A 24117-nucleotide genomic window follows, 5' to 3' on the forward strand; every position below is an offset into this window, starting at 1 on the left:
TATATTTCTTGTCTCAGTCGCACTGTGACGACCAATGGTAACCAAATACTTTAACTACACTAAGATTAAAGGAATTTGCTGCTATCACTATAGCAACCATCTTAAAGAAACTAACATGCTCAACAACCTGGCGACTAAATTTAGAGCTAACACGCAATAAAAACATAAATACAACAATAAATCCTACGTATTCATTTTTATGAAATGCAATTGATTTTTTCACAGTGAACACAGAGCAGCCCCTGTTTTAGAGGATTATCTCAAAATAAATAGACTCATTAATGTCCAGTGTACTAATGAGCAATGGGTGAAGTAGGTGTTAATTATGCCACAGTAAAATTCAAGAAAAAAGCCATGGTGAGCACTTGGAGGTGTGTACAAGCCGAAGTCTCCTCTCCATGTTTGGGCATTTTGAAGTAAAGCATGATGCAATCAGATGACAGCAACATGGTCACCCCGTATTCTACAATGGAAACTTTAGACACAGTATTTTGAACAAAAAAACCCTTCCAAGGAGTAATTAAAAGCAGCATAAAACGCTACTCAGTTACTTAGATTCTTGTTGTCAGTATTTGTCATCCACAAATTTTAAGCTTTCATTGCACTTAAACTGACTAACGCAGCATGCCCTGTTTTAGTAAAAACTACAAGTTCCAAGCTTCATGCTAAATTCCCTTTCTGTAAAAACATTAAAAAGTTAAACAAAAGTCTATGCCATTGGGATATTTTCCAGAAATATGAAGGTAGAGATCTTCTTTTACAAATTCACTTCCACAGTGCAACTCTTTCACCACTCTGACCATTTAATTTTTCCTAGTGTAAGTGTCTTCAGACTTTTCAGAGGTCATTTCCACAGCAGACAGCTTATAACAAAACCATTAGCAGTTTGGCTAGCTTAAGGAAACCTCTTACTTTCCTTTTTTGTTTATTATCACTGCATGAATCTGCAGCATATGAGAGTTTATAATTTCTCAGGCTTGTTAAATTCATGTTAAAGGTCTGTTTTCTTGTTGAATAAATTTTGTTCATATAATGCTGCCTATTTCATATACTGAGTCTTTAATAGCACCTTTGGTCTATGCGCAACTCACAGATCAAAACAGAGGACTAAAATAGGGGTTGATGATGCTATTTACATGTGTGATTCCTGCTGTCTTCTTGTTAGTAGCTTTAATATAATAGAAGACCTTGTCTGTTTTGTAATTAACACATCTTTACTGGAGAGATATTTGGAAGTGATTGCTGTGAATATACTGGTTAGTAAAATAAACACAATCACACACCACTTTCTGTTATCAGACAAATTTGTGAATTGTACACATTATACTCCAGATCAACAAACTGTGATATAACAGCCAAGTAGAAGACACATTTATATAACCCTTTATTTTTCTGAAAATATGTATTCAATCTGACCTTGCAAATATAATTAGCTTGTGGGATGTGTGGATTTCAGTACCATGGATGCTTTACTAATTGCAGCTCTTGGAAATAGATACTAAATATTTGGAAGCTGCCAATACAAAATAAAAACTGCATCTTTTTGTACATCTGTCTTAGCTTCAAAAAGCATAATAATCTAAAAAGACAATAACTATACAGCAATTTTTTAAGCATTTCCCTGGGGTCAACAACCCACAGTAGAGCCTGCATAATATATTTTTAGAAACAAAATTTACAATTATCTGCAGTGTATTTAACAAATTTGAGGATAGCTATAATTAATATGATACATAGTTATTCACAATCTAGGACAAGCACTGGATGTCTCAATTGCTTACTACATAAAAACCTGGCTTTTTCTAGTCTACATAGTTATTAAAAATAATGGCTTGATTAAAATTTAGGATGCTTAGTATCCAGACTTATTTTAGCTGCTTCTGAGAAAGTGAATGCCATATAAATATTAACACGTTTTCTAAAATAGTCTTCATAAATTTGTGGGGTAGTTAAAAAAACAAAACAAAACAAAAAAGAGAATTTCAAGAGCACTTTACAGATTGAATTCTTAAATGCCACCAGTATCAAATCTACTAACAATACTGAAAGAAGCAGTCCTGTTGTGCAAGACCCACTTGTTTCAATGGTAAACTTCAGTTAGAAATAAGTCAGCCTTTTTTTTTTGTTTAAATTTAAAGCATTTCTAACATCAATATTTTTTCCAGTGAAGAATCTGTGACATATGGTGACTATCTTTAAAAATGTATTGTGTCCCTGGAATTCAAATAGCAATGTATTGTTTATGCCATATGTTTATGAACAAACATACCAGTACTTAAAGACAACTCTGTGAAGGATATCATGGGGTTATGCCAGGTGTGGCAAAAGAAGTAATGTCCCATCTAAAATCTCTTTTATCACCTGCAACTGACCTGTTATCAACTGCTTAGTTTGTTTCTGGATTCTTTAAAAATGAAATGGAACATGTGACCTGAGAAGTGCAGCTTGGCTTTATGACCATTTCGTTATTTATGCTGCCATGCACTGTTAGACAACTGCAAGTGAAGAACATCTTCTGTCCCCTGTAAGCCCACAACATAAAAAATTCAAAGAAATCTTACTTTTTATGCCATTTCCAATGAAAAGCACTAAGAACTGAAACTGACTCATGCCAAATGCATATCACTGAATTGCTGTGATTGTGAGTTTGAAGTTTGCAACATGGAAATTATTTATAAAATGTCAATTTTAGCTCCGGAAAATATATTCCTAGGAGTATGTGCATTTTCCTTTTCCATCCTTAGAGAATTGCTTACTTGTGGTCAAATCCGCAATACAACTTCAATATCATACTGGGAGGAGAGAGAACTACAGTATAATACATTTATTTTGACAAGTGAGTGCATGCGTCCATAACTCCCAAGTAGCAAAACTACAAGTTTTAAAGCTATATGCCTTAATGAAGATAAATGGACTATTCTACATCCACCACAGCAAAAGGAAATTAAACATTTAATACTTTTCAACAAGAAGTCTTCTTGGAACTTTTTTTGTCTCGAGAAAGGGCATGAACTGAAGTAACCTATGCAAATTTTGGTAGGTTGACATACATCACTTAATTGGACCACAGCAAGTTCAAAAGATGTTCCCTAGCAAATTTTAGAACAGCAGCATTGATGTTAACAGTTTTGGCATCCCAGAAAAAATTACTAATATGCAAAATGTTATTCTCAATTTGTGCAAATCTATTAAAAAAAAAAAAGCTGATTTTCAAACAAAACAGTAACAAAACAGTGGTATACTGGCAGTAGTAAAACAGTTCAATACTCCTTAGTTTATGCCTAGGTTTAGAAAAACACATCCTGAACTGAAAACACTGTAGTGCAGATGCAATTAATCTCTTACAAATGTGATTCTTTAGGAAAAAAAGAGCATCAATCCTTATTGAACCAACAGTAATCAAGCCCAGCACAAACATAGATTTACCTCCTTCTTCTCCAAATCAGTATTCTATTGAAACTCATTTTTTGCCTAGATCAAGTCAGGATGTTTCTGCCTCTGATATGCACGTTACTGCACCAAATGCTCTGTTCAGTCACCATTTAGAAATATCACAGTACTGTAACACTACCTAAATATACTAGACATTATACAAAATGTACAGAAATGTACCCTTGAAATTTTAACTTTACAATATGTAATTTTGGCTATCTTCTCCATTTTAGAATCTTCCCTTTACAATAGAAAAGTGTTAGCATGTCCAGTTCTAATAACAGAAGTTGCTCCAGGCATAAAATACTCCAACATAAAATTGTAGGTATCACAAGAAAATGTGTTTTAAAACATGTAAAATATTATCTGCATAATAATTCACAATAAAAGGACATGTCTCCAAAGCAATAGTGAAGAAATAGTCAATTTACTTGCTTGTTAACACTTTCAAACTGTACCCCAATGACTGCTGAATTCACTTGTGTCTGGGGAAGATTTATTAAGATAAAGGTTACTAAGACAAATGCATGAAGTGGAGAGGGGGAGTTTGGTATACAAAGAAAATCTTGTTAGGTGGCTCAAATCTACTCACAAACTTAATTTTTAATGGGCTATTTTAAATGACAAATTTCAGGGATGACACACCAGTCTCTCCACACATCTCAAGGACTGCTCTTTTTCCCTGTCTTCTTAAAAAAGTCACCATCTCCTCCAATCCTGTGGTTAATTCAAACAAACAAGGGAAAAGGACAGGTTCAAAGTAGTATCGCTAATAAAAGAGTGAAGGTCTGAAAACGTGGCATCATTCGGAAAACTAGCATAAAACATGTTCAGCTGAAGAATATTCTCAAGGCTAGATGGCAATTCCAATGTTCACAGTAGTAATTGTTAAATATGTCTGCTTTTGGTTTCAGTCTTTTAGACTGTCAAGTTACAAAACCATTCACCATACCTATTCGTCTTTCTAAGATGGGAGGATTTGCAACACAAAACCTGTTTTGGAAAAGGAGTTAGTTTGCTTTTCCCCACAGCCAGAAAATTGAGGTAATTTAGTGTATAGAAAACTTCATCTAAACTGGAATGTAAATGTAGCAGGAGATCTCAAAAGTATTTACAAAGCACTATTCTTATGGTCAGCACTCAAAAAAATGACCATCTATTACTCTGGAGAATTAAAAACTGAAATCAGGTATTAACAAAACCATATTGCTCATATACACAACTACTTACACACAGGTTGTCACCTAGATTTGGAAGTATCAATGGGCAAAAAAAGAGAAAGAGAAGTGTTTTATGGAACAGGTCTCCAGAGCTGGTCATCCAGCAGATGGAAAACAAAGCTCTGATCAACCACTGATTTTGCAGCGGCATTTTATCCTATGCCTACCTAAATTCTGTCCATTTTGAAAAATGGACAAAATCTCATTAGCACAATAAGAATTAAAAATACGCTGGAATGCTACATTTCAAAGTACAGTATTTGAGCCACCATACTTTTATGATAGGTGTAGACTGCTTTACCATTCTAAATAGAAATTTAAGTATTTGAAGATATTTTTCTTTGTTAACATCTTAAAGGACTTTGAGATCTTCATCTTGCTCAGGATGACCTTGGCTTTGGACAAACACACCTTTGCTATGGACCTCTGGCAGCAACTCCACTAAGCTCTCGTCTCCACAGCTCTTTATTTGTACAAGAAGGATATAACATCTTTCTCACCAGACAATACCTATTTTAGGACAAATAATACTTTGTCTCCCTTTTTTTTTTAAAAAAACATACAATGTAACTGTCCCTCTTTAGGACTTCCAGAAGCATCATATTTTTTTCACACTTTAAAAATGAGTAAAGGAACAAATGATAAAGTCATCACATTTGTTACTCCTTTTAGAATAAAATTCTGAAGATCTCATAAATCGAATAAAAGAAAGCAACTTACAACTTCCACTGAAAAGAATCTGCTTCAACAAAATGGTTTCAGACTACAGCCCACATTCTGGCTAATACATGAAGTATCAAACCTTCAATTCCAGAAGAGGTTACCTGGACCACAGAATAAGGTTCTTCTAAGTGTCTGCGGCAGGACACAGTAATAAACTGAAATGGGAGCTACTTACTGCAGAAAAAAAAGAACAAACCAAAAAACCAACAACAACAAAAACCAAACTAACTGCAAGAAAAATAAAGTATCAAATAAAAATACAGCAGGTATTTCTAGGAGACTGTTGCATCTCAAGGCTCAAGTGGACAAAATCCTAAGTGAGGTGGTCTGAACTATGTTGACACTATCAATGCAGTGGACTAGGCCCACAAAGTTGGACTACATGATCTCCTGAAATCATTTACAACTGGAATGATACTGATTCACTTGGCTACCCAAACATACATGTTTTTTTCTCATTGTATCCTCTGAATGAGGGTAAGATAAGGATAAAATACCACTGTAAAAATCTTTTAATCAAAGTGGCAGGATATGGTTTAAGCACAAGATAAAGATGCATAGCAGATTTGCTTTAATCAGTCAGAAGGTGATTAACATGCAAAGTAGAATTTATAAAAAAATTATCAGAAAGACAAGTCTTTTCCTCAGCAACCAAAAGCAAAACAAAACCAACAGATCTTCCTACAAATAATTCTGACAGTACCTTGCTAGAAAAAATTATGGTATAATGGACATTAAATTTTTCTGTATGAATAAGAGATTGTGCTACATATCCTACGAAGCACTACAAGCTCAATAAATTACTCAGATGTACAAAATGGACTTGTGACAAATTTGGATATTTTACTAATCTTTATGCCAGCAATTATTAATCAAGGGAAACCAGTGAACTGCCCCAGAAAAACAAACTGGTTCAAACGGTGACTCTTTTATAATAAAGATTTAAATTTTAAAGCAGTTAAAAAAAAAAACAAAACAAAACCCCAAAACCACCACATTTTTTCCTACTGCCTGTGGAGTTAAAGATACTATGTTTACAGTAAGTTTAGTGTAGTTATATTTTCCTTAAGAGGTGAGGAACAGCTGTTAAGTTAAAGTCCAAAAAAATTTATTTTTAACTTTTGGCAAAGGTATATAGCTCACTGTACAGACATTTCAAAATGTATGTGGGAAATAAATATGAAATGTCAATATTTAGCTTGCTGCAGATCTTTAATGAAATTACTGCTTCTGCAGAATATTCTAAATATGAATTACAACTTCCAATGCACAGACTGGAACACTGGAGGGAATAAAAGAAAGGTTTATTAGTAAGTACAAGATGAAGCAACAGCTAGCCAGGTTGTCCCACTGGGTATATTTCAGCAGGTTTTACTTTGACTTCATTCATAGTAATCAAACAGCTAAACAAAAACAAAACAACAAACCAAAGATTTTTCTCTCTGGGTTCCGATAACACTGACCTTCAGTTAAAATTCACTGATCTGTTGTTAGTTTATTTCACAGACCACTAGTACATTGTTAGCCTAAAAATTGCTGTATGTGGTACACAGTCATGAAAAAGCATACTGCATGTGCAAGAATATGTATGGAAAATAATAAGATCAGTATTTAGAATTACATGTCCTTCATGTGTCCTACTATATTTATGTAATAATATCAGTCTTAAAATGGCCATTAAAGCACTTGGCATTTAATCCACAGATCTATAAGAAGGTTTTATTTTTATATAAGAATTTTATATGACTATTTTTGCTCATTTGCTTTAGTAAGACATAAAATAACTTCTTTTTTGTGTTTGTTAACTGGTAAGAATTGTATGTATTCTAATCTTTAAATTACAATCATGCATCATCACCATCCCTAGGTGTTTGGAACATGTGTGTCCAGATGAGGACAGCTAACAAAGAAGTTAAGTTTTCACTTTCTAGCAGTAATAGGGCAAACTGCTTTTTAATGCTTTAGCCAGTCAAACTGAACCTGAGGTTTCTCATCAGAATTCACTTCAACTTCCTGACACATGAAAATAACCTCTGCCCTGGTTATTCTTCACCAGCACAACCATGACTGCTTCACTGACTATAAGACATAGCAATTTTATACGGGCATGGACTTGCCCCAAGGCAGGTTTAAAATTAGCTAATGTGTTATTTTGGAATTTGTTTTTAAATACATCTAATCTCAGTCAAAACACACCATATTAAAATCTTCTATGCCACATGTTCACTATAATTTTTTTGCCAGACAGTTATGCTAGTAAAAGGTATAACGAGGAATCTTGGACTCAATAGCTACATACATGAGCAAAAGCCCACCAGTATAGTGGCAACTGCACCAGCAAAATTACCTCTGCAAGCAGTTCTGCTTTTGTTGGCACTGAGAAAAAACAGGTACTTTTCTGCAATCATCTTGGCTTGAGTTACCTAACATATGAAGAGGCACTGGAGGCCATACTGAGGTGTCCATGCACATGAAGCAGTCAAACCCAACCTAAGAAATCCCCTTGTGCTCTAATGTATCTGTTCTCTCAGTTCATTTAAAATCAAAATAGGTTTTAATATCAGTGATCTTGCCAATCAGGATCATAAATCATACGTATTCCATAGCCTAATCTCACTCCCCAAACCATGAAATTAATTAGTAGTGGAATTCATAATTTGGCGATTCCTTTTATTTCAAAGCTTTTAAGGATGCACTTGCCAGAAAAATGACAGATGTAAACTTTCTTTTTTTTAATGTGAAACCTGAGACTATAATTTTATCTGACTGTAGCAGCTAGACATGTATGAAAAACAAACATTACAAGACTTCAGTTGTCTCAAGTACTGTCAGCAATGACATAAGAGCTATGATCGAGAAATGTTTAGATGGACAAAAATTTATTCGCATTCAAAACAAACACACAAAAGATTATTTACTTGAAGAGAACAAAGACCCTCGAAGATGACATCTGTGTCAAACAGTAGCAGGAAAAAAAAAAACCAAACAAACAACTAAAAAGCATTTAGTGTCCTTTAGTGTCCAAGTGTGGTATAACAGTAGTATGACTTACTGGGAAGCTTTTCTTCTTGAAGGATTTCATAGCTATTAGGTCTGAACTAATTATTAGTGTAGCCCTGAAAATTGTATTTTGACAAACTAAAGAGAATCCTATTTCATCATTTCCACTGGAGTGGGAAAATAAGAAAAAGCAAAAGGAAAAAAGTTATAGAAAAAGTCAGGAGCAATTAAATATTCTACTGTTTGGTCTCCCTCCAACCCCCTCAAAACTACCTACATTTTTTTCTACTCATTATGCAATTTAAAAGGGAGCAAAACTGATTCAGATGTCTAATAGCTTCCAAAAAACCAGAAGCTATTAAATTTTTATTTCCTGTTACATAAACAACTTTGCTATGAAAATCAGAATTAGAAAAATCCCAACTGAAAATGCAACTGTAGCTTCCAAATACTCTATTATGAAATAAAGGGAACCCTTAGTGAAATTGTTTGGTAGCTTTAATATGATCTGTCTCACAGGAAACATGATACTACAGCTTTACAGAACATGAACACTTCCTTTTAAAATATTTATAAATTTACATTAATATCATCCATACATACCATGACGCATTTCAATAATTATTCTACAATACAATGGGTGCATGCTCAAACAAAACACCTCAGCAGTATTTTAAAGCAGTAAACCACCTAGCCAATTTCTGTACATTCTGTAGTTTTTCTAATCCACTCTCCCTGTGGTTGAGCAAAATCGAATTGCCTCTCACATTTGCAGACAGCTCTGTGAAGGTGATAATAGAGCTGCTCCCTGCTGTCATGAGGCAGGAAATAGGAAAATGGCATATGGGGCTAGAAAGAAATAAAAAGAGAACTAAACAAGAACAAAAGAGATTTCAACAAAGGACAACTATAACCCAATATGCTTTGCAAGTTAATCTCTTTTCATTATCATTTAACATACTTAATCATTCATCTGCACACTTCTCAAAAACTCAAATGCTTGAAACCAAGTCTTCTGTAAAGTTTTATTTCGCAAAACATTTGCAATAGAAATGATACTAAAAGCCATCATATGCAATGCCTATAAATCAATGCCTTCTTAGTGCCCATGATAAGGGGCTGAACCTATTCCAATCTGTTAGTAATTGATCTTAGATTTTGTGGCTGAAATGTAATACCTGAAACAATGCATACTTGGATTATCAGTTGCATCCATGTTGAATGACACCTGAACAGCAAAATATTAAGGGAGGATTATGACTGGCTATGTGTACTGACAACACTGAAGATGCCCAGTCTATTTAAGGACTACTGATGTAAGATGCAGAATAAACTAAAAATTATCTTTTCATTTACAATAAGATTTTTTTTCTTAAAGGCCTCAGAAAAAGATCAGGACCTTGCACATATTTGCAGCGCTTCTATATTAAATCTTCCTGAAGTTCCTTTAAAAAAAAAAAAGAAATAAAAAAAAAATAAATGGCAGCAAGCCTACTATACCTTTCCTTTTACACTCTGAATGGGATCCACCACCACAGCAACAGCTCTTTCTGATAAGGCTTCAAAGCTCTGCTGAGTATTGATATCTACACCAGACAACCAACAGCCAAAGCCAGGGTGACTATGATACCAACCAACTACCATCTCAGGTCTGAAACAAAAAAAAAAAACACAAAACAAGACATCGAGATTCTTAAAAACAAAACCACGCAACACAAGAAATAGTAATGTATCGGGGCATAAATTAGGATGAGCTGTGAAAAAAACACGATTAGAAATATTTAAATTACTCACCATAGCATGGTGAAAACATGAACAAATGCGACAAAAGAGGGCTATCATTAAGGGATGCACATTAACAGTGGTAGATCATGCTTTCAGTTTTTCACCCTGTTACCACACCTTTCCTGAACCAGTTTTTACCCTTTCAGCACTTGAGTAAATATCTACTCTTTAACTCCTTGGCGTCGAGGGTTGAATTTTCACGGCAGAAAGTCCATTTCAGACATGGACAACGGGAACCAACAGTGGGAAAGGATTAAATATCAATTAAACCAGCAGTAGAACTAGGAACTCAGTCGAAAAGCAATTTGCACTGTTCTGTTCAGCTGCTGAGCTTTTTGCTAACATTAATTTTGAAGTTTTTCCCACAGTTAAAGAATTTGAGCAAGCAGGCGACAACTGTTGAGAGGCAGGAGTGAAATAAAGATTTATTAAAATACTATGATCTTTCACAAAATTATTTCCCCTTTTCATTAAAATTGCTCATAAGTAAGTTACAACTTCATGGGCTTTATCTTAATTAAAAGAAATCAAAAAATCAATCTTGTAAGCAGATACGGTCTAGTAACTGTCTATACTAAACTGAGCAGCATTCTAATCTTTCTGTGCAATAATCAAAGCTGTAGGTTTAACATCAGTAACAGCCTCCTGACAATCGAAACACACGAAGTGGACTGAATTACATGCTATGCTATTTACCTGATTTCTGGGCCAATTATTTCTTTTTAAATATTTCTAATAGCCCCTAGATCACTACTGTTGCGGGAAGCCAGCTGTACCTCCTAAACAACATGCAGGGAGTAACTGTCAGCCCTCTTTAGGGTTACTTACCTTCCTGTCTGTTTCAGCATATCCAACATTTTTGCTTGAAATACAGGATCAACTGCCTCCACACTGACACCCTGATATAGAAGACAAACAAAAACCACAGTAGTTCTACATAAAGCAATATTTTTAACTTTTTCCTTTCCACAAATTTAAACACCATTCATAAGCATCTGCCTATGTCGGGCAACCCATCTACATTAAAACTACCTGACAGAACACCCTTAAATGTAAAATACAATTTTTATAAATGTATTTAAATGTAATTTTTAAAATGCTGAAAGGAGTTTGAATTACTATTTAAGTAATCTCTACTATGAGTAAACATGATTAAATAGGCATAGGATTTCATCTTTTCCTTCTCTTTTTGTTCTGCAGACTCTGGCCTGTGGTATCTCTACAGGTTTAGTCAAGATTCTGTTTTTCGTAGATTCTAGTTGTACTATGCACATGCACAGAATAAACCCAGGATAAAATAACTTAAAAATTTCAATTATAAATTCCAATTTTACCCACTGGTTCATGATCTCTCTAAAATATCTTTATAATATGAATATCTTACTCAAAATTAAAATAAATAATCTTTTCACATCACAAAAATATTATTTAAGAAACATATCACTCTAAGATCTCTCAAAGAGAGCATGTCTGAAATTTATCTATAGCACCATCACAACTGAGGGCATGATACACTTCTAATCAAACCTTTTACATTCTGAATCCTTCCCTTGGCTCACAGTATGAGTTCTTCAAGTTATCAACTTATAAATCTTATAAGTGATGCTACACCAATATATTTATACATAAAAATATAATATCTCCATATATCGTTACACACACTTATGTACTAGTGTTTGCTAAAAAAAAAACAAAACAAAACACCTCTGAATTATTTTTTCTACTGAAACACTTAAATCTATTAGACATGTTCGAATTATACCTCGTACATTATACTTTAAGATTGCATGAATGAGGTAAAGCACTAAAAGCTTCTAAAAAATATTCACCATACAGAAAAAAAACCACAGAAGCAAACAAAATAACCAAGGTCTAGCAGCAAAGAACTCACCGTTCCCGACTGTGGCATTGCAAAAACATCAATCACTCTCACAGTGTAATCATCAACAAATTCCCCGAGCATCAGACCCATAACTTCCATAGGGACACCAGCACGGCCATGCTTCAACATCTGGAATTAAGACCAAATGACACTGCACGTTTAACAGGAGGTTCAAGTTTGACTTGGGAAAATTCTTTCAGCCTTTGTTGATAATTTGCATCTTGTAGCACTTTTGGAAACTGTAAGGAACTATAAAATAGTAAAAGGCCAATAAAATAGAAGTAATTAAAATCAGTTTCTCACTAAGTGTTCCAAAGAGCATTAATTTATTTTAAAAATTAGTCTATCCAGCACATAAGGAGCACAAGTCCATAAACTTTGGAAAAGTGTCAGGTGCCCTATCTCCAACAGTATACACAGATGCAGTACACACAGAACACTTACTTTCAGCAGTGCAAGCGAAGAGATATAAACCTGTTCCGCTGTATCGACTGCAGGAGCATCTGTCGGTGGCCCCTATGAAAGGAATAAATAATTATTTTCTACACCGTTGTTGTTCTGCAGTTTATAATAATTTTCTTTTGTTTTTCCATATTACAAAATTTACAGGAAAATGCATACATAAGTGTGACTTTGTGTGTTAGATACAGTTCTTGCAAACAAAACCAAAAAAAAGCACACCCAAGCCTCAAACGCTTCTTCACAGCACCTTCCTTCACTAACCTATTTTGTAATACAAGTCACCTAGTCATCCTTCCCTGTTTCCCCCCACACAAAACAATACCAATCTAAAGAGCAAACTTATCAAAATAATCAAATAAACTGGCAACTAGGTACAAACCTGCTACAAGGCACACAGGCTAAGAGTCAGGTAAGTTTCCATTATTCAGCCTTGCCACAATGCTAACCTTCGTCAGCTGTAAAATACGGCCAGTTCTCCAATTAACTATGTGTTTCTTACAGTGGTGTGAATGTAAATGCTGCTGGGCTAGCATGATTAACTGGCACCAACACAAACAGCAATTTCCCTTTGCTTCATCAGCTTGCAGCTAAGGAGGACTTGCAGATAAAGGCTATGGGAGTACTTTGCAGATACACTGGTACAGTGAGAGAAAAAATGGACCTCCGATCCCTAGGTGGAAAAGCTGTGAACAAAATACTTTGCTCTTTGCCTTACAAGTAGTTATTCAAAAATTAGCACAACTGTCCCAGGTGTGAATGATTGGTTGAAACAGGTTCTGTGTACTGTTGAAAATGAAAAACACAGGAGGCAGCAATTTAAACGTCCCTTTCTCGAGAAGCAAGACATATTGCTCTTACTTACATAATTTCATACAAGCATACCTCCTTACTGCCAATTAACAGTACATTCATTACTTTATTACCAAGTTGTATACAACAAATTTCCATTGAAAGGACAAAAGGTTACTTCTGTACTAAATGATGTAAACTTAGAAGGGCAACAAAACAACTATGAAATATGGTAGAAAGATACTCCACCTTAAGATCAAAGAGGAAAAAATGTCTTTTCAGAAATATTTTAAGATTTAGAACTTTGATTACACAGGCATAAGCAAAATTTGGGAAAAAAGTTTTGAGTAAATTCTTGATTTTTCATTTCAAGTGGAAAAATTTGGTGCAACATGCATCCACACAACATCAAACAGAAATAGCAATCAACACAAGCTATCACCTCCAGAAGATAACCCCAGGAATGCAAGCAATCAGCATATTAAATTTGTATAGCAATTGTTCTTTCTGCATACTTTCACTTTTAAACATACAGAAAAACATCATCTAGTTTTCAGAATGCTTTAAAGACAGTAACAAAATTCAGCTGTTTTTATTTCCCCCCTCCCCATGTCAATTAATTCCTTCTCTATTCGCTCCAGATTCAATCTTTATAAATTTAAATCCTATCTTTGTATTTTGAAACTCACATAAATGCATGGATCTGTGTCAACCACAACTGCTTTCTAATACCTTCAAACCTTCATTTCCAACTTTGATACCACGGATCACCACCTTGTGCTATTTGCTTTTCCTTACTTCCTACTACTCACTGCTAATTCTTGTGACTTCGGCCTTTCCATCATCAATTTTCCATCAGGTTTAACTTTTCACTTTCTATAACATCCTTGCCAAAGGTCCATTTTTAATCAATTCCACCACTCCACTGGCTATTTCCCTGACTAGCCGTAGCCCAACAGTGAGATGTTCCAGTGGAGAAGTGTTCCTATAACATTTAACAATGAAGAACTACTCTAGGAACAGCTCTTCAAAACATCTCAGGTGCACAAGGCACCTGAACCGCTTATTCCAGATTTACTACAAATTGTTTGACTGACAAAGTTTCAAACACCGAATCATTTTCTCACACTATTACTATGGAGTTTCCTCCATAAACATGTAGGTTCACTTTCTTAACTATATCTCCCCTGCTTTAAGTCTATTCTAAATTATCTTTTCACTTAGAAGCTTTAATACTTGGAAAAGCACAAAGACTCATATTTCTATTTGATCACTGCTAAGAATAAAGGACACGTAAGTTGCGTTTTAATAAAAAAAAACCAACATCCTAGTTTGAAAACAACCCCCTTTTTCCACCCATAAAGCTTTCTTCCCATTTTCTACCAGCTCTAGACCAGAGAGAGTCTGAAGTGAGGGTAAAAGTACAAAACCAGTAACAGTCTGCTTTAGGAAGAACCATAATATCTACACTGTGATCACCATGCATAGTCTACATTTGTCCAAGATTTTAACATTCCATTGTAAGTAGGCATCCTATTAAAGCACTTTTTTTTTGTTTTCCTTTTTTTCAAACAGCATTAAAAAAGGAAAAAAGATCTCCCCAAAACTAGTGTAAGTAGTTGTGTGATTTCTGAAAAGCTAATGATGACATTTGATTGAGACTAGCTTCTCAAAAACTAGGAGCTTGAACTAAAGTTTATTCTACAAACTGTGCCTCTTAAGCAGGCTCTCCTGTACAGGATCTTTAACATCTGTTAAGATGAAGATCACACTGACACCCTTCCTCCAGCCAAGGCATTAATTTCATCTTTGTCCTGTATGCAGACAACTGTGTTCACAGCTTGTAAGAGTTCATCCTTCATAACTTTGCCCATTTTAAAACCTATTTAAAAATCAGTCAGTAGATTCAACACTGATAGGGAGGACACAAATATTAGTACATTTTGTTTCTGTAACAAGGCAATTAAATTACCTTCCTTTTTAAGCAAAGGTAAGAACTGAAGCAGGGTGTTATCCTACTGTACTCATTCCTAATCTTTCCTTCTTTCATTATTTCTATACTCCTTGGAGCTTTCAAATGCTCATTTACCTTGGTGATGGTCCTGAAGAGGGAATAGTACACTAAATTGTTTGCCTGACAAAGTTTCAAACGCCCAAATAATTTTCTGATTGTTACTATGTTTTTTTTTCCTCAATAAACTTATCAATACTTCAGGCATTTGATGAGAAGAGTAGGTTCTTCTTTCAAAACTTAAAGTTCTCCTGCCAGCATCCATAGTCAACAATTCATTTTCAGAACAGGCAACACTGCTAATTCATAAAGGAATGCTTCATTGGTACGAATCAACTTGCTTAGTTGTGGAGTTTTGTTTGTTTGTTTTTTAAACCGTAGTATTCACTGAGAATGATTCTGCTCATTAGATGTGAACTTAAATACATAGTGTTAGGAAATATTAACTGCAAACTTCACTGTTCTGTTGTAAGCACATGAATGATAGCAAAAATAAAGATTAGCTTCCACACTTACATAACCAGACAATTACCTGAAATCTTAAAATTTAGCTAATGGTAGCATACAATGCAAAAATAATGTAGGTTTATTCATTCTCAGTCTTACAAAATACAGCACATACTAAGTAATTTTTTGGTCACAGATACTTCTTTTGTGAAGACCTCGCTATATCCTTTCAGTCTGCTCTGTTCTCCAGATTAATTATAATTAACAGCACTGTACCAATTATGTGTATTAATTCTCATGTTAATATTCCTTCCTTTGTTTGAATATAAATTAGAACGAGGTGCTCAGAGTTCTGAAATTGTTCTGATATTGTTCTGAAGAACCAGTTCAAGAATTTTGAGGAGGAAAGGATCCATATGTCAAAAACTATCAAGAATCGACATATAAACCAGATCTAGTTTAACATTCTTTTTCTACCAAACATTAACTGGCACATAAAATACTATAAGCATATATTTGTCTTTCTACAAAAAATTATAACCCCAAAGTTCAAATTCTTAACCTAAAACTTTTAACAGTTAAAACAGAATAGAACTTGGGTCTTCCAAGTAGTTCACTTGGCTTTAGAAAATGCCACTTGAAAAACAGACTTTAGGAAACTGTAACTGCTTTACTTCAATCTCTGACCACTTCCTTTTCCATAAATGGCTGATAAACCAACAGAGTCTTGAAGTGACAGTTGCAGCTCCTGCATGCTAGCTGCACAGTATGTGGGAGCTAGCAATGGGTTACATGTTTTGAGATTTCTTTGGCCTGTTTCTGCTAGTCTTCCACAGAAGTTTATGTATTTTTTTCATGAAGCAAAGAGGAAGAAAGATTTTATTAGCTAATCTCTACATGGAGGCAAAGTATTTTACACTGACCCTCCACAGCATGTGCTGTTATCACTGTTTATAAACTTCGCTGCCTGCCAACTTTAACAAAGAACCACCATCCTTATGAAGCAGAGCACCAAATTAAATTAACTGGTGTCAGAAAACCAAACAAGAAAACATTTGTATCTGCAATGCAAGAGATATGCTTGTATTTTTGGTTACACTGCGGTATTTAAAGGTCAGACAGCTCTCCCACTGCACAGAGTTCTGTAAGTCTGTCCATCCCACTGCAGAACAGCAAATATTGCCTTCCTTATGCCTGCCCGCAGCTTTTTCTCCAGGGAACTGGAGAAAAATGCAATCTGAAAACTACAAGGAATTATTATTTTCTCCAAGCTTTCCTACATAAACTGGATACAGAGATTAATAAAATTCAAAACCTGTTCTCAAATAATAATGTTACTATGTTACTTACTGAAAATGGATGTTTTTCTGAATCAACTATACATGCTGTCAGTCAGGGAAATGAGCTGCCTGGTGGCCAGCCATCTCTTAAACCCCAAACAAATTCTGGTTTTGCTTTTTGTTTACAGTGGCAGAATCCTAATTTTAATAATAATTGGTAAAATTAAGTTACCACTATTAAAATACTTTTCTTCCCCTTACATTTTATCAGTAAGACTTGTAATGGAAAACTAATCATGTTCAAGATATGAACAGAAGATTACATTGTAATATTAAATTATGCATGATACTATTTTTGTTTCAGTTAGGGAGATGATCCAATATAAAAAGCAGCCCTTTACTTGGGCAGCCCTTGTTGACGAAGTGTTAAAGGCATTTGCCATTCTAACAGGATAAAAACTAACGCCTTGAAGTGTTAGCTACTCAGGCCTTTTAGCAAATTTGTTAACACTTTTAGGTATATTACTCCACCTTTCTCTTAGTGTGAACTGGTATCAATTATTTAGCCAATTTTATTATGTTATTAAAATACCTGCTGATTAAATGTGAACTAAAGTGTCATTTTAGAGCACTGCTCTTTATTTGTACTATTCCACATTTATTCAAATAGGTACAGAAAGTGGACTTGATTAATTACACAAGGAACTGAGAAATATTCCACAAATGGATACGCTTTCTACTGTTTAAGTGGATCTTAAACACTGCTCTGGTGTCACACTAATAGTGCAAAAGACGATTTTTGAAATACATCATAGCTATTTCAACAAATAAACACAGTTTTGCAAGGGTAATTGTACTAAAAAAAAAAAAAGGCAGTGAACTTAGGTGCTGTAGAGCAAATCTAAACTTTATTGCAAAAAAAACCATTTCTGATTAAAATATAAGAACTGCTACAATCATTACTACTTTATTTTTTGCAACTGGAACAATTCAAATGTGAACATAGAACACACAAGCGAACAGCGACTGCTATAGTGTTTATTTCTTTCCCAGTAAGGCAAGAAAGAACCTTTTAATAGTTTAATTTTGTGAGTATTAAACAACTAGTGTGAAAAACAAGCTGCATGTAAACTATTTCTACTGCCTCTGCTTCAATGACTAGCTGAGGCAACCTGTTATAGGAGGTGTTAATTGGCAATAGGAGTACAAGTCAGAAGCATGTTCCCCATCGTCCTAACCCAGCAAGGCTAGGTCATTAAAGTGGAAATGAATTCTTTCATGCCGACTTAACCCTTTCAGTACATATTTTCAGCTGTTACATCTAAAGACTATTGAGAAAGATTAACTAATAGAAAACGGAAACCTACAAAAAATTGCATTACTTCTAAGAAAGTATTCACCCTCCCCCCCTTTTTCTTTACTTCCTTTCTTTACCTCCTTCAAGACAAGTATTTCAGGTAATAATAACTTTTATCATGTAAGTATGGGGGGGTGGGGAGGTGGAGGACTGGAAATAGCAACTGGGGTATAAACGCAACAACAATCATTGTGAAATAATAATTTATCATATTAAAGGATGCATACAAAGATCAGACACTTAGAGCTTACAACTACCATTTCATGGAGGTAAATCCAACAGTGAGCGTATAGTTTAGTATGGGGAGGGGGGAGGGAAGGGGGGGGGGAAACCCCAAGCATTACAAAGTGCTACCTGCAGAGAGGACAAACTCAGACAAAGCAGTGATAACAAAAAGACCTTAAAAGTTCACCAGGGTACCACTGTTCATCTCTACTTGCCCTTTGTCAGTAAGTAGCATAACATGATGTTACACTGACATAAAGAATAAAGAATGTCTTAGATGAGCATAATGCTTTTTACACATCACTAAGCCTAAAAATCTAAACCAAACTGACTGTGGAGCAATTTTTCCCTGTATTGAGACAATACAGAAAATACCAATTTGTACATATTCCATCAGTGGAAGCAGCAAAGGGAGTTAAGCCACATTCACAGATCTCAATGGTTCTAGCAACATTGTCATGACAAACACCAGAAGCCACGTATTGTATTTTCAACAGTACAGGAAGTTAACGTGATCAGTCATGACACAGAAAATTATCCAGTTCATTTAAAAAATTTAAAAAAAAATTGTAAGAGTTCATAAAAAGGGAAAAATATATTACTTTGCACTGTGAATCACACACTAATTACTAGCAACGGGAAATTTTATTGCAGTTTCCAAGCTAGTACACACAGAACTTTATAGTTAATTCCACATCAACAGGATTATATTTTGAAGCTAGCATTATGTCTAAACAGTTTGTATGTTTAGGCCCATTTTTATACCAATTATAATCAAGCATACATAACAGACCACAAAATACCATAAGTCTCAACAAACAGCCTAGACTTCTGAAAGGATCACATTGTCTTGTTACACCATATGTCAGATGAAATAAAAATTGTAGAAATATGTTTAGTCTCATAGACAGTCTCAGACTCCAGAATGGAGTGGGGATACTAGGGAAATATTATGGCACCAACTGGTACTTTAAATTACAAGTACCTGGGGGGGGGGGGGGGGGGGAGGGGAAGAACCCACCAAAAAAACACCAAACCCAACTTTAACAGGCTAGACTAGAAAAGAATAAAAGAAGAAGAAAAAAAAAAAGCTCCAGTAAGTTTTACAAAATCCTATTTCCTAAAAAATCTGTATCCAGGTTCATGTTTACAACAGAACTCTATAAACAGCAATACAGATGGACTTGGAATATATAAGGTTTCCCATCTCCCCTCCTTTAAAAAAAAAGCAAAACCAAAAAAAACAACCCAGTTTTGAGCAGTTGGTTAAATGGGTTGGGATCACCAGTTTGCAAACACCTCTTCAGTGCAGAGCCAAAACTCTACTGCTTACTTTTTCTGTTTGTTTGGAGGGTTTGTTTCTATGGGGTTTTTGTTTGGTTGGTTTTTTTTTTAATTAAGCAAAACTTCAAACAAAAATAATCTCTAGTTCACTAGGAATCTCCACAGAGAAACTCACCAGAGTTTTAGTTAAAGAAAGAATGTCACTGAAGTTTTAGGTTATATTTCTAATTTATCCATCTATCAGTAATCTCTTGTGAAGTTTCATGGAAGAGGTATAGTCATCCACCAACATGGGTGCATGCAGGATTTCACATCTACCTGTAGGATAGATGAGCAAAGCCTATTACAACTGCCAAAAATTGTCAAAAAACTAAGAGGTGTTTTACAGAAAATTCATGTTTTCCAATACTACCATTGAAATGTTCTTGTAGACTGAGGCTTAAAGTTTACTAAGAAAAATATGTGTTTACCAGGAATTGGCACCAAATGATGCTAGCTGAATTTATTTTGAGGTCCGATAAGCTTAATTTTACCACAATGTATTTTACAGAAAGTTATTCTACTTAGTCTATTTTCTATTAGAAATCAGTATTTATTAACCAATATTAACATGCATTCATGATACAAAATTGTTTATATACATATCACCTTGATATAATTTGCAGTAATCAGACTTTTTGCACTGTTCCCAACAACTCTTGCATGAAATGGCCTCTTAAGTGTAATCTTCCCTAGATCTAGTGCTTTTTCTGTCTTTACTCCAGACAAATTCAAGACAAACAAAAAAGCATGGGAAGGTATGCTGCATCACTGCAATGAATATTCCTTATTATCAAGCATAAGGATAAGCTGGACTACATGATCTTTAAAGGTCCCTTCCAACCCAAACCTTTCTAAGAGTCTATGACAACATTATTGTTAACAAAAAGCCATAAGATCCTCAGTAACATTGTACATATTTTTTAAAAGAACTGGTTTTTTCCAACCTCAAACTACTGGGTAAAAAGAAAATCCAGAAAATACGAAGGTCAGTTTCACTCCAGAATAAGCCCAGGACTAACCTGTTTTCTATTCCTAGCGCTATCATATTGGGTAATGGGCACTGGGATTTAGAAACAAGAGCCTCAAGGCAGATAACAAGTCAGCATTTGCAGATTTGGTCTATCTCTGGAAGTCTTGTTCTAATGCAGATTTTTAATTACCTTATTCTAAACAGCAGCTCTGCCAAGAAGGTAAAGTAGCCCTTAGCGGGTGCTGTCTGAGGTCACCCTAAAGTACACTTCGTAGGGCAGAGCAGTTACAAGGGATTTACTCAATATGTAAATGAAAGCACTCGGCTCTTTCTGTATGCCTCTTCCCTGTTGTGAAGAGCTGGTCCTCTGGAGACAAGCAGGTGAACTGGAAGACTCAGTGGCGGTATGTAGGAAGGTGAGTTGTTTGAAAAACAAAACACACACCCCCAAAAACCAAACTAAACTAAACATAAAACAAAGTCAAAACCCCATACCACTATTAATACATCACTTCAAACTTCCAGGAAAAAGAGAAGAGGACTCTTCAACACCACAGGAATTAAACAGCTCTTGTTTAAAAGTGATACACAGTAGCACTATAACTCGGAATATTAAATAGCATGGGATTTCAGAAAGAAGAAACAATTTCCAAGAGAAATAAATTAGATTTGTAACTGTAAGAGGGCTATTTCCTGCTTACAGAAAGGAACATTACAAGTGAACAGGTGTAACACAAAAGGCACAAAGATGTCTTCTCTTATTTAGGCTTCCCCCTCCCCTTTCTTTCTCATTATGGCTACACTCATTTCCTTGTCCAAGCTCCTTTGTCTCTTCTGGGGAAAGTAGGCTGGTCTACACTAGCAATTAAATTGAGGAGAGAGAAGCTAATTGCCTAATTATTAGAAATAAGGAAGTTGAAGATCTGAGGCCAAGAGAAGGCAGGTAAAAATGATCTCCAGAGTTTACAGGAAAATCGCAGATCAGAGGAAACTGAAAATGCCCAGGTACAACCCACTAGCTTTGTTATTTTTAGGTTTATGTCCGTTTGCAATTAATATGCAAGGTATAGCTGTAGTGCAGCTCATCATAGCTTACAACAGCTTTTATAACACAAAGTATAAACCATGTTGTAAGTACAATCCTATGACTGTTCCCAAACCTATTCTAGCATGCTTCTCTCTCCCTCTTCCATTGGCACTTTTGGCTATAAATCACACTACAATCACTCAACCATGTTTCAAATGTAGGAAAACTACACCCAGCTTTTAGCAATTCCCAATAACTTTCAAATAAGCCTACACCACCCATGGAGCTATGATCATTTCCAATATAAGCAGACTCAGGCTACATCATATTCCCTAGATTTCATATGAAGCTTTCAGTTGAACAGCCCTGTATTAAAACACTAACCAATGCAGTAAAATACTTACCCCAGACCATGCAAGTAAAAAAGTTTCTATGTCTAAGGTACATTTTTTTTTCCTTAAACCAAAATCATATATTTCTACAGAAGATGGTACAGGCAATCTATAAAGTCATTTGAACTTTTTATGGGAGTTAACACTGGATATTTTTAATAGATGAAAAATGTTTTGTCACTGAAAAAATGTTTCTAATTTTTAAACGGGTTCACAGCTTCTGAGGAAAAAAGTAAAACTGAAATAACCCACCCAAATTGTACACCATCTCATCTACTGGGAGGTACATTGGAATTCCAGAAATACTAACATTCTTAGTACTTGAGAACTTTGCTGGAAAATGTCTTAGAAGCAATGGCACGGAAATGATGCACAACTTTAAGAACTATAATTCAGATTTATTCCCCTTAAGGTATTCTCAGAAGGAATGTATGAAGCTTCAGATACATGTGAAAAACAGACAATAGAGTATCACCACAATTCAAACCACAAAGCATGTACACCCAGGAGATACAGGAAGGAAAAAGTCATTGAGACAGTAAAACATTCTACAGCTTTCCAAAGGAAAGAAGCACTTCATTAAATAAAACACATTTGCACCCTTCAAACTAAAATCCAATGTGGTTCAAAAATCAATGAACTAAAACAATTTTCAGTAAGATGTTATGGTCTTGTTTTGTTTTGTTTTGTTTTGTTTTTTCTGGTTGGGTTTTGGGGGGTTGTTTTTTTTTCCTGGGGGTTGGAGAGGTGTTTATTTGGATTTGATTTGGTTTGGTTTTGAGGGTTTTGGTTGGTTGGGTTTTATGTGTGGTTTTTGATTGGTTGGGGTTTTGAGTGTGTTTATTTTTGTTTTATCACATACAGAATCTTTGGACGCAGATTAGCCAGATAGAACACATCATTTACTTTAGGAGGCACATCATCTTAATGAAGTAATTCAAGATAACTTGCACTTAATTCTTAATTGGGAATGATATACACTAAGCCTGACCTTCCTTTGCCTGCCAAATCACCAACTCTTATTTCTGAAGCTCCACAGAATAAGGAGTCAGCAGTGCTCTTTTCTAACAACCATTCTGGCTAGATCAGCAGATGAAACATAACTTTAGATCAGTAGCAGGTCTCCCAAGTTCCCACGGTGCCATAGATGTACCAAATGGGACAAGCATATTCTAAAAAACCATGATAATATGAGGGAAAAAGGTTCCACAGCATCAAGCAGTACAATGCTTGAAACCTCACAATCAAAGTGACAGTTTTCAAGTGCCATTTACAATGCCCTAATCTGGAAACATCCCAGCTAACCCATCTGATCAACTATTTCACAGATGGAAGCACTTGATGGCTAATTGGCAAGTCCATTATTCAAATAAACCAGCTATCTGCACTTCTATTTTCTATATTCCAAGTCAAGGTGTAAACACTCCCTAGAAGACACAGGTCATTTCTCTGTCTCTCCCTCCCTTCCCATTTGGATTTTTTCCCTTCCCCTCTGCCATCAAATATGTTAAATCAGAAATAGAGAATCAGTTTTATTTTCCATTTATTGCACTAGAACAGTTGTCTGCACCAACAGAGCAATGTAAATGAGTATTTAAAAAAAAAAAAAAAATCAATCAAGTAATAAAAAAATTTCCACATGTTTTGAAAGTGTCATTATTTCACTGCTTCCTATCACATCTGGATTCATGGACGAGAACTTGGATTATTGTTCTGAAAGTGTTGAAGAGAGAGAGCTCTGCTAAAAATGCACTTTATTTGCTCACACTCTTTAACTGTATCCAGTAGG

General features: G+C 35.0%; 1 protein-coding gene across 1 annotated transcript in view; it reads right to left on the minus strand.

Moving 5' to 3' along the window:
• Positions 1-24117, minus strand: part of PSMD14 (proteasome 26S subunit, non-ATPase 14) — a 48562-nt gene that overhangs the window by 12891 nt on the left and 11554 nt on the right. Inside the window, exons 4-7 of the mRNA XM_062611063.1 lie at positions 12487-12558; positions 12052-12171; positions 10989-11059; positions 9876-10026 (exon numbers count right to left, since the gene is read on the minus strand). Of these exons, the coding sequence (XP_062467047.1) occupies positions 9876-10026; positions 10989-11059; positions 12052-12171; positions 12487-12558 (414 nt within the window). The remainder of the gene's footprint in view (positions 1-9875; positions 10027-10988; positions 11060-12051; positions 12172-12486; positions 12559-24117) is intronic.

The sequence above is a fragment of the Pezoporus occidentalis genome, unplaced genomic scaffold, assembly GCF_034315485.1.
Source record: "Pezoporus occidentalis ecotype Australia unplaced genomic scaffold, CSIRO_AGI_Poc_V1 ctg150, whole genome shotgun sequence".
Lineage (NCBI taxonomy): Eukaryota > Metazoa > Chordata > Aves > Psittaciformes > Psittacidae > Pezoporus > Pezoporus occidentalis.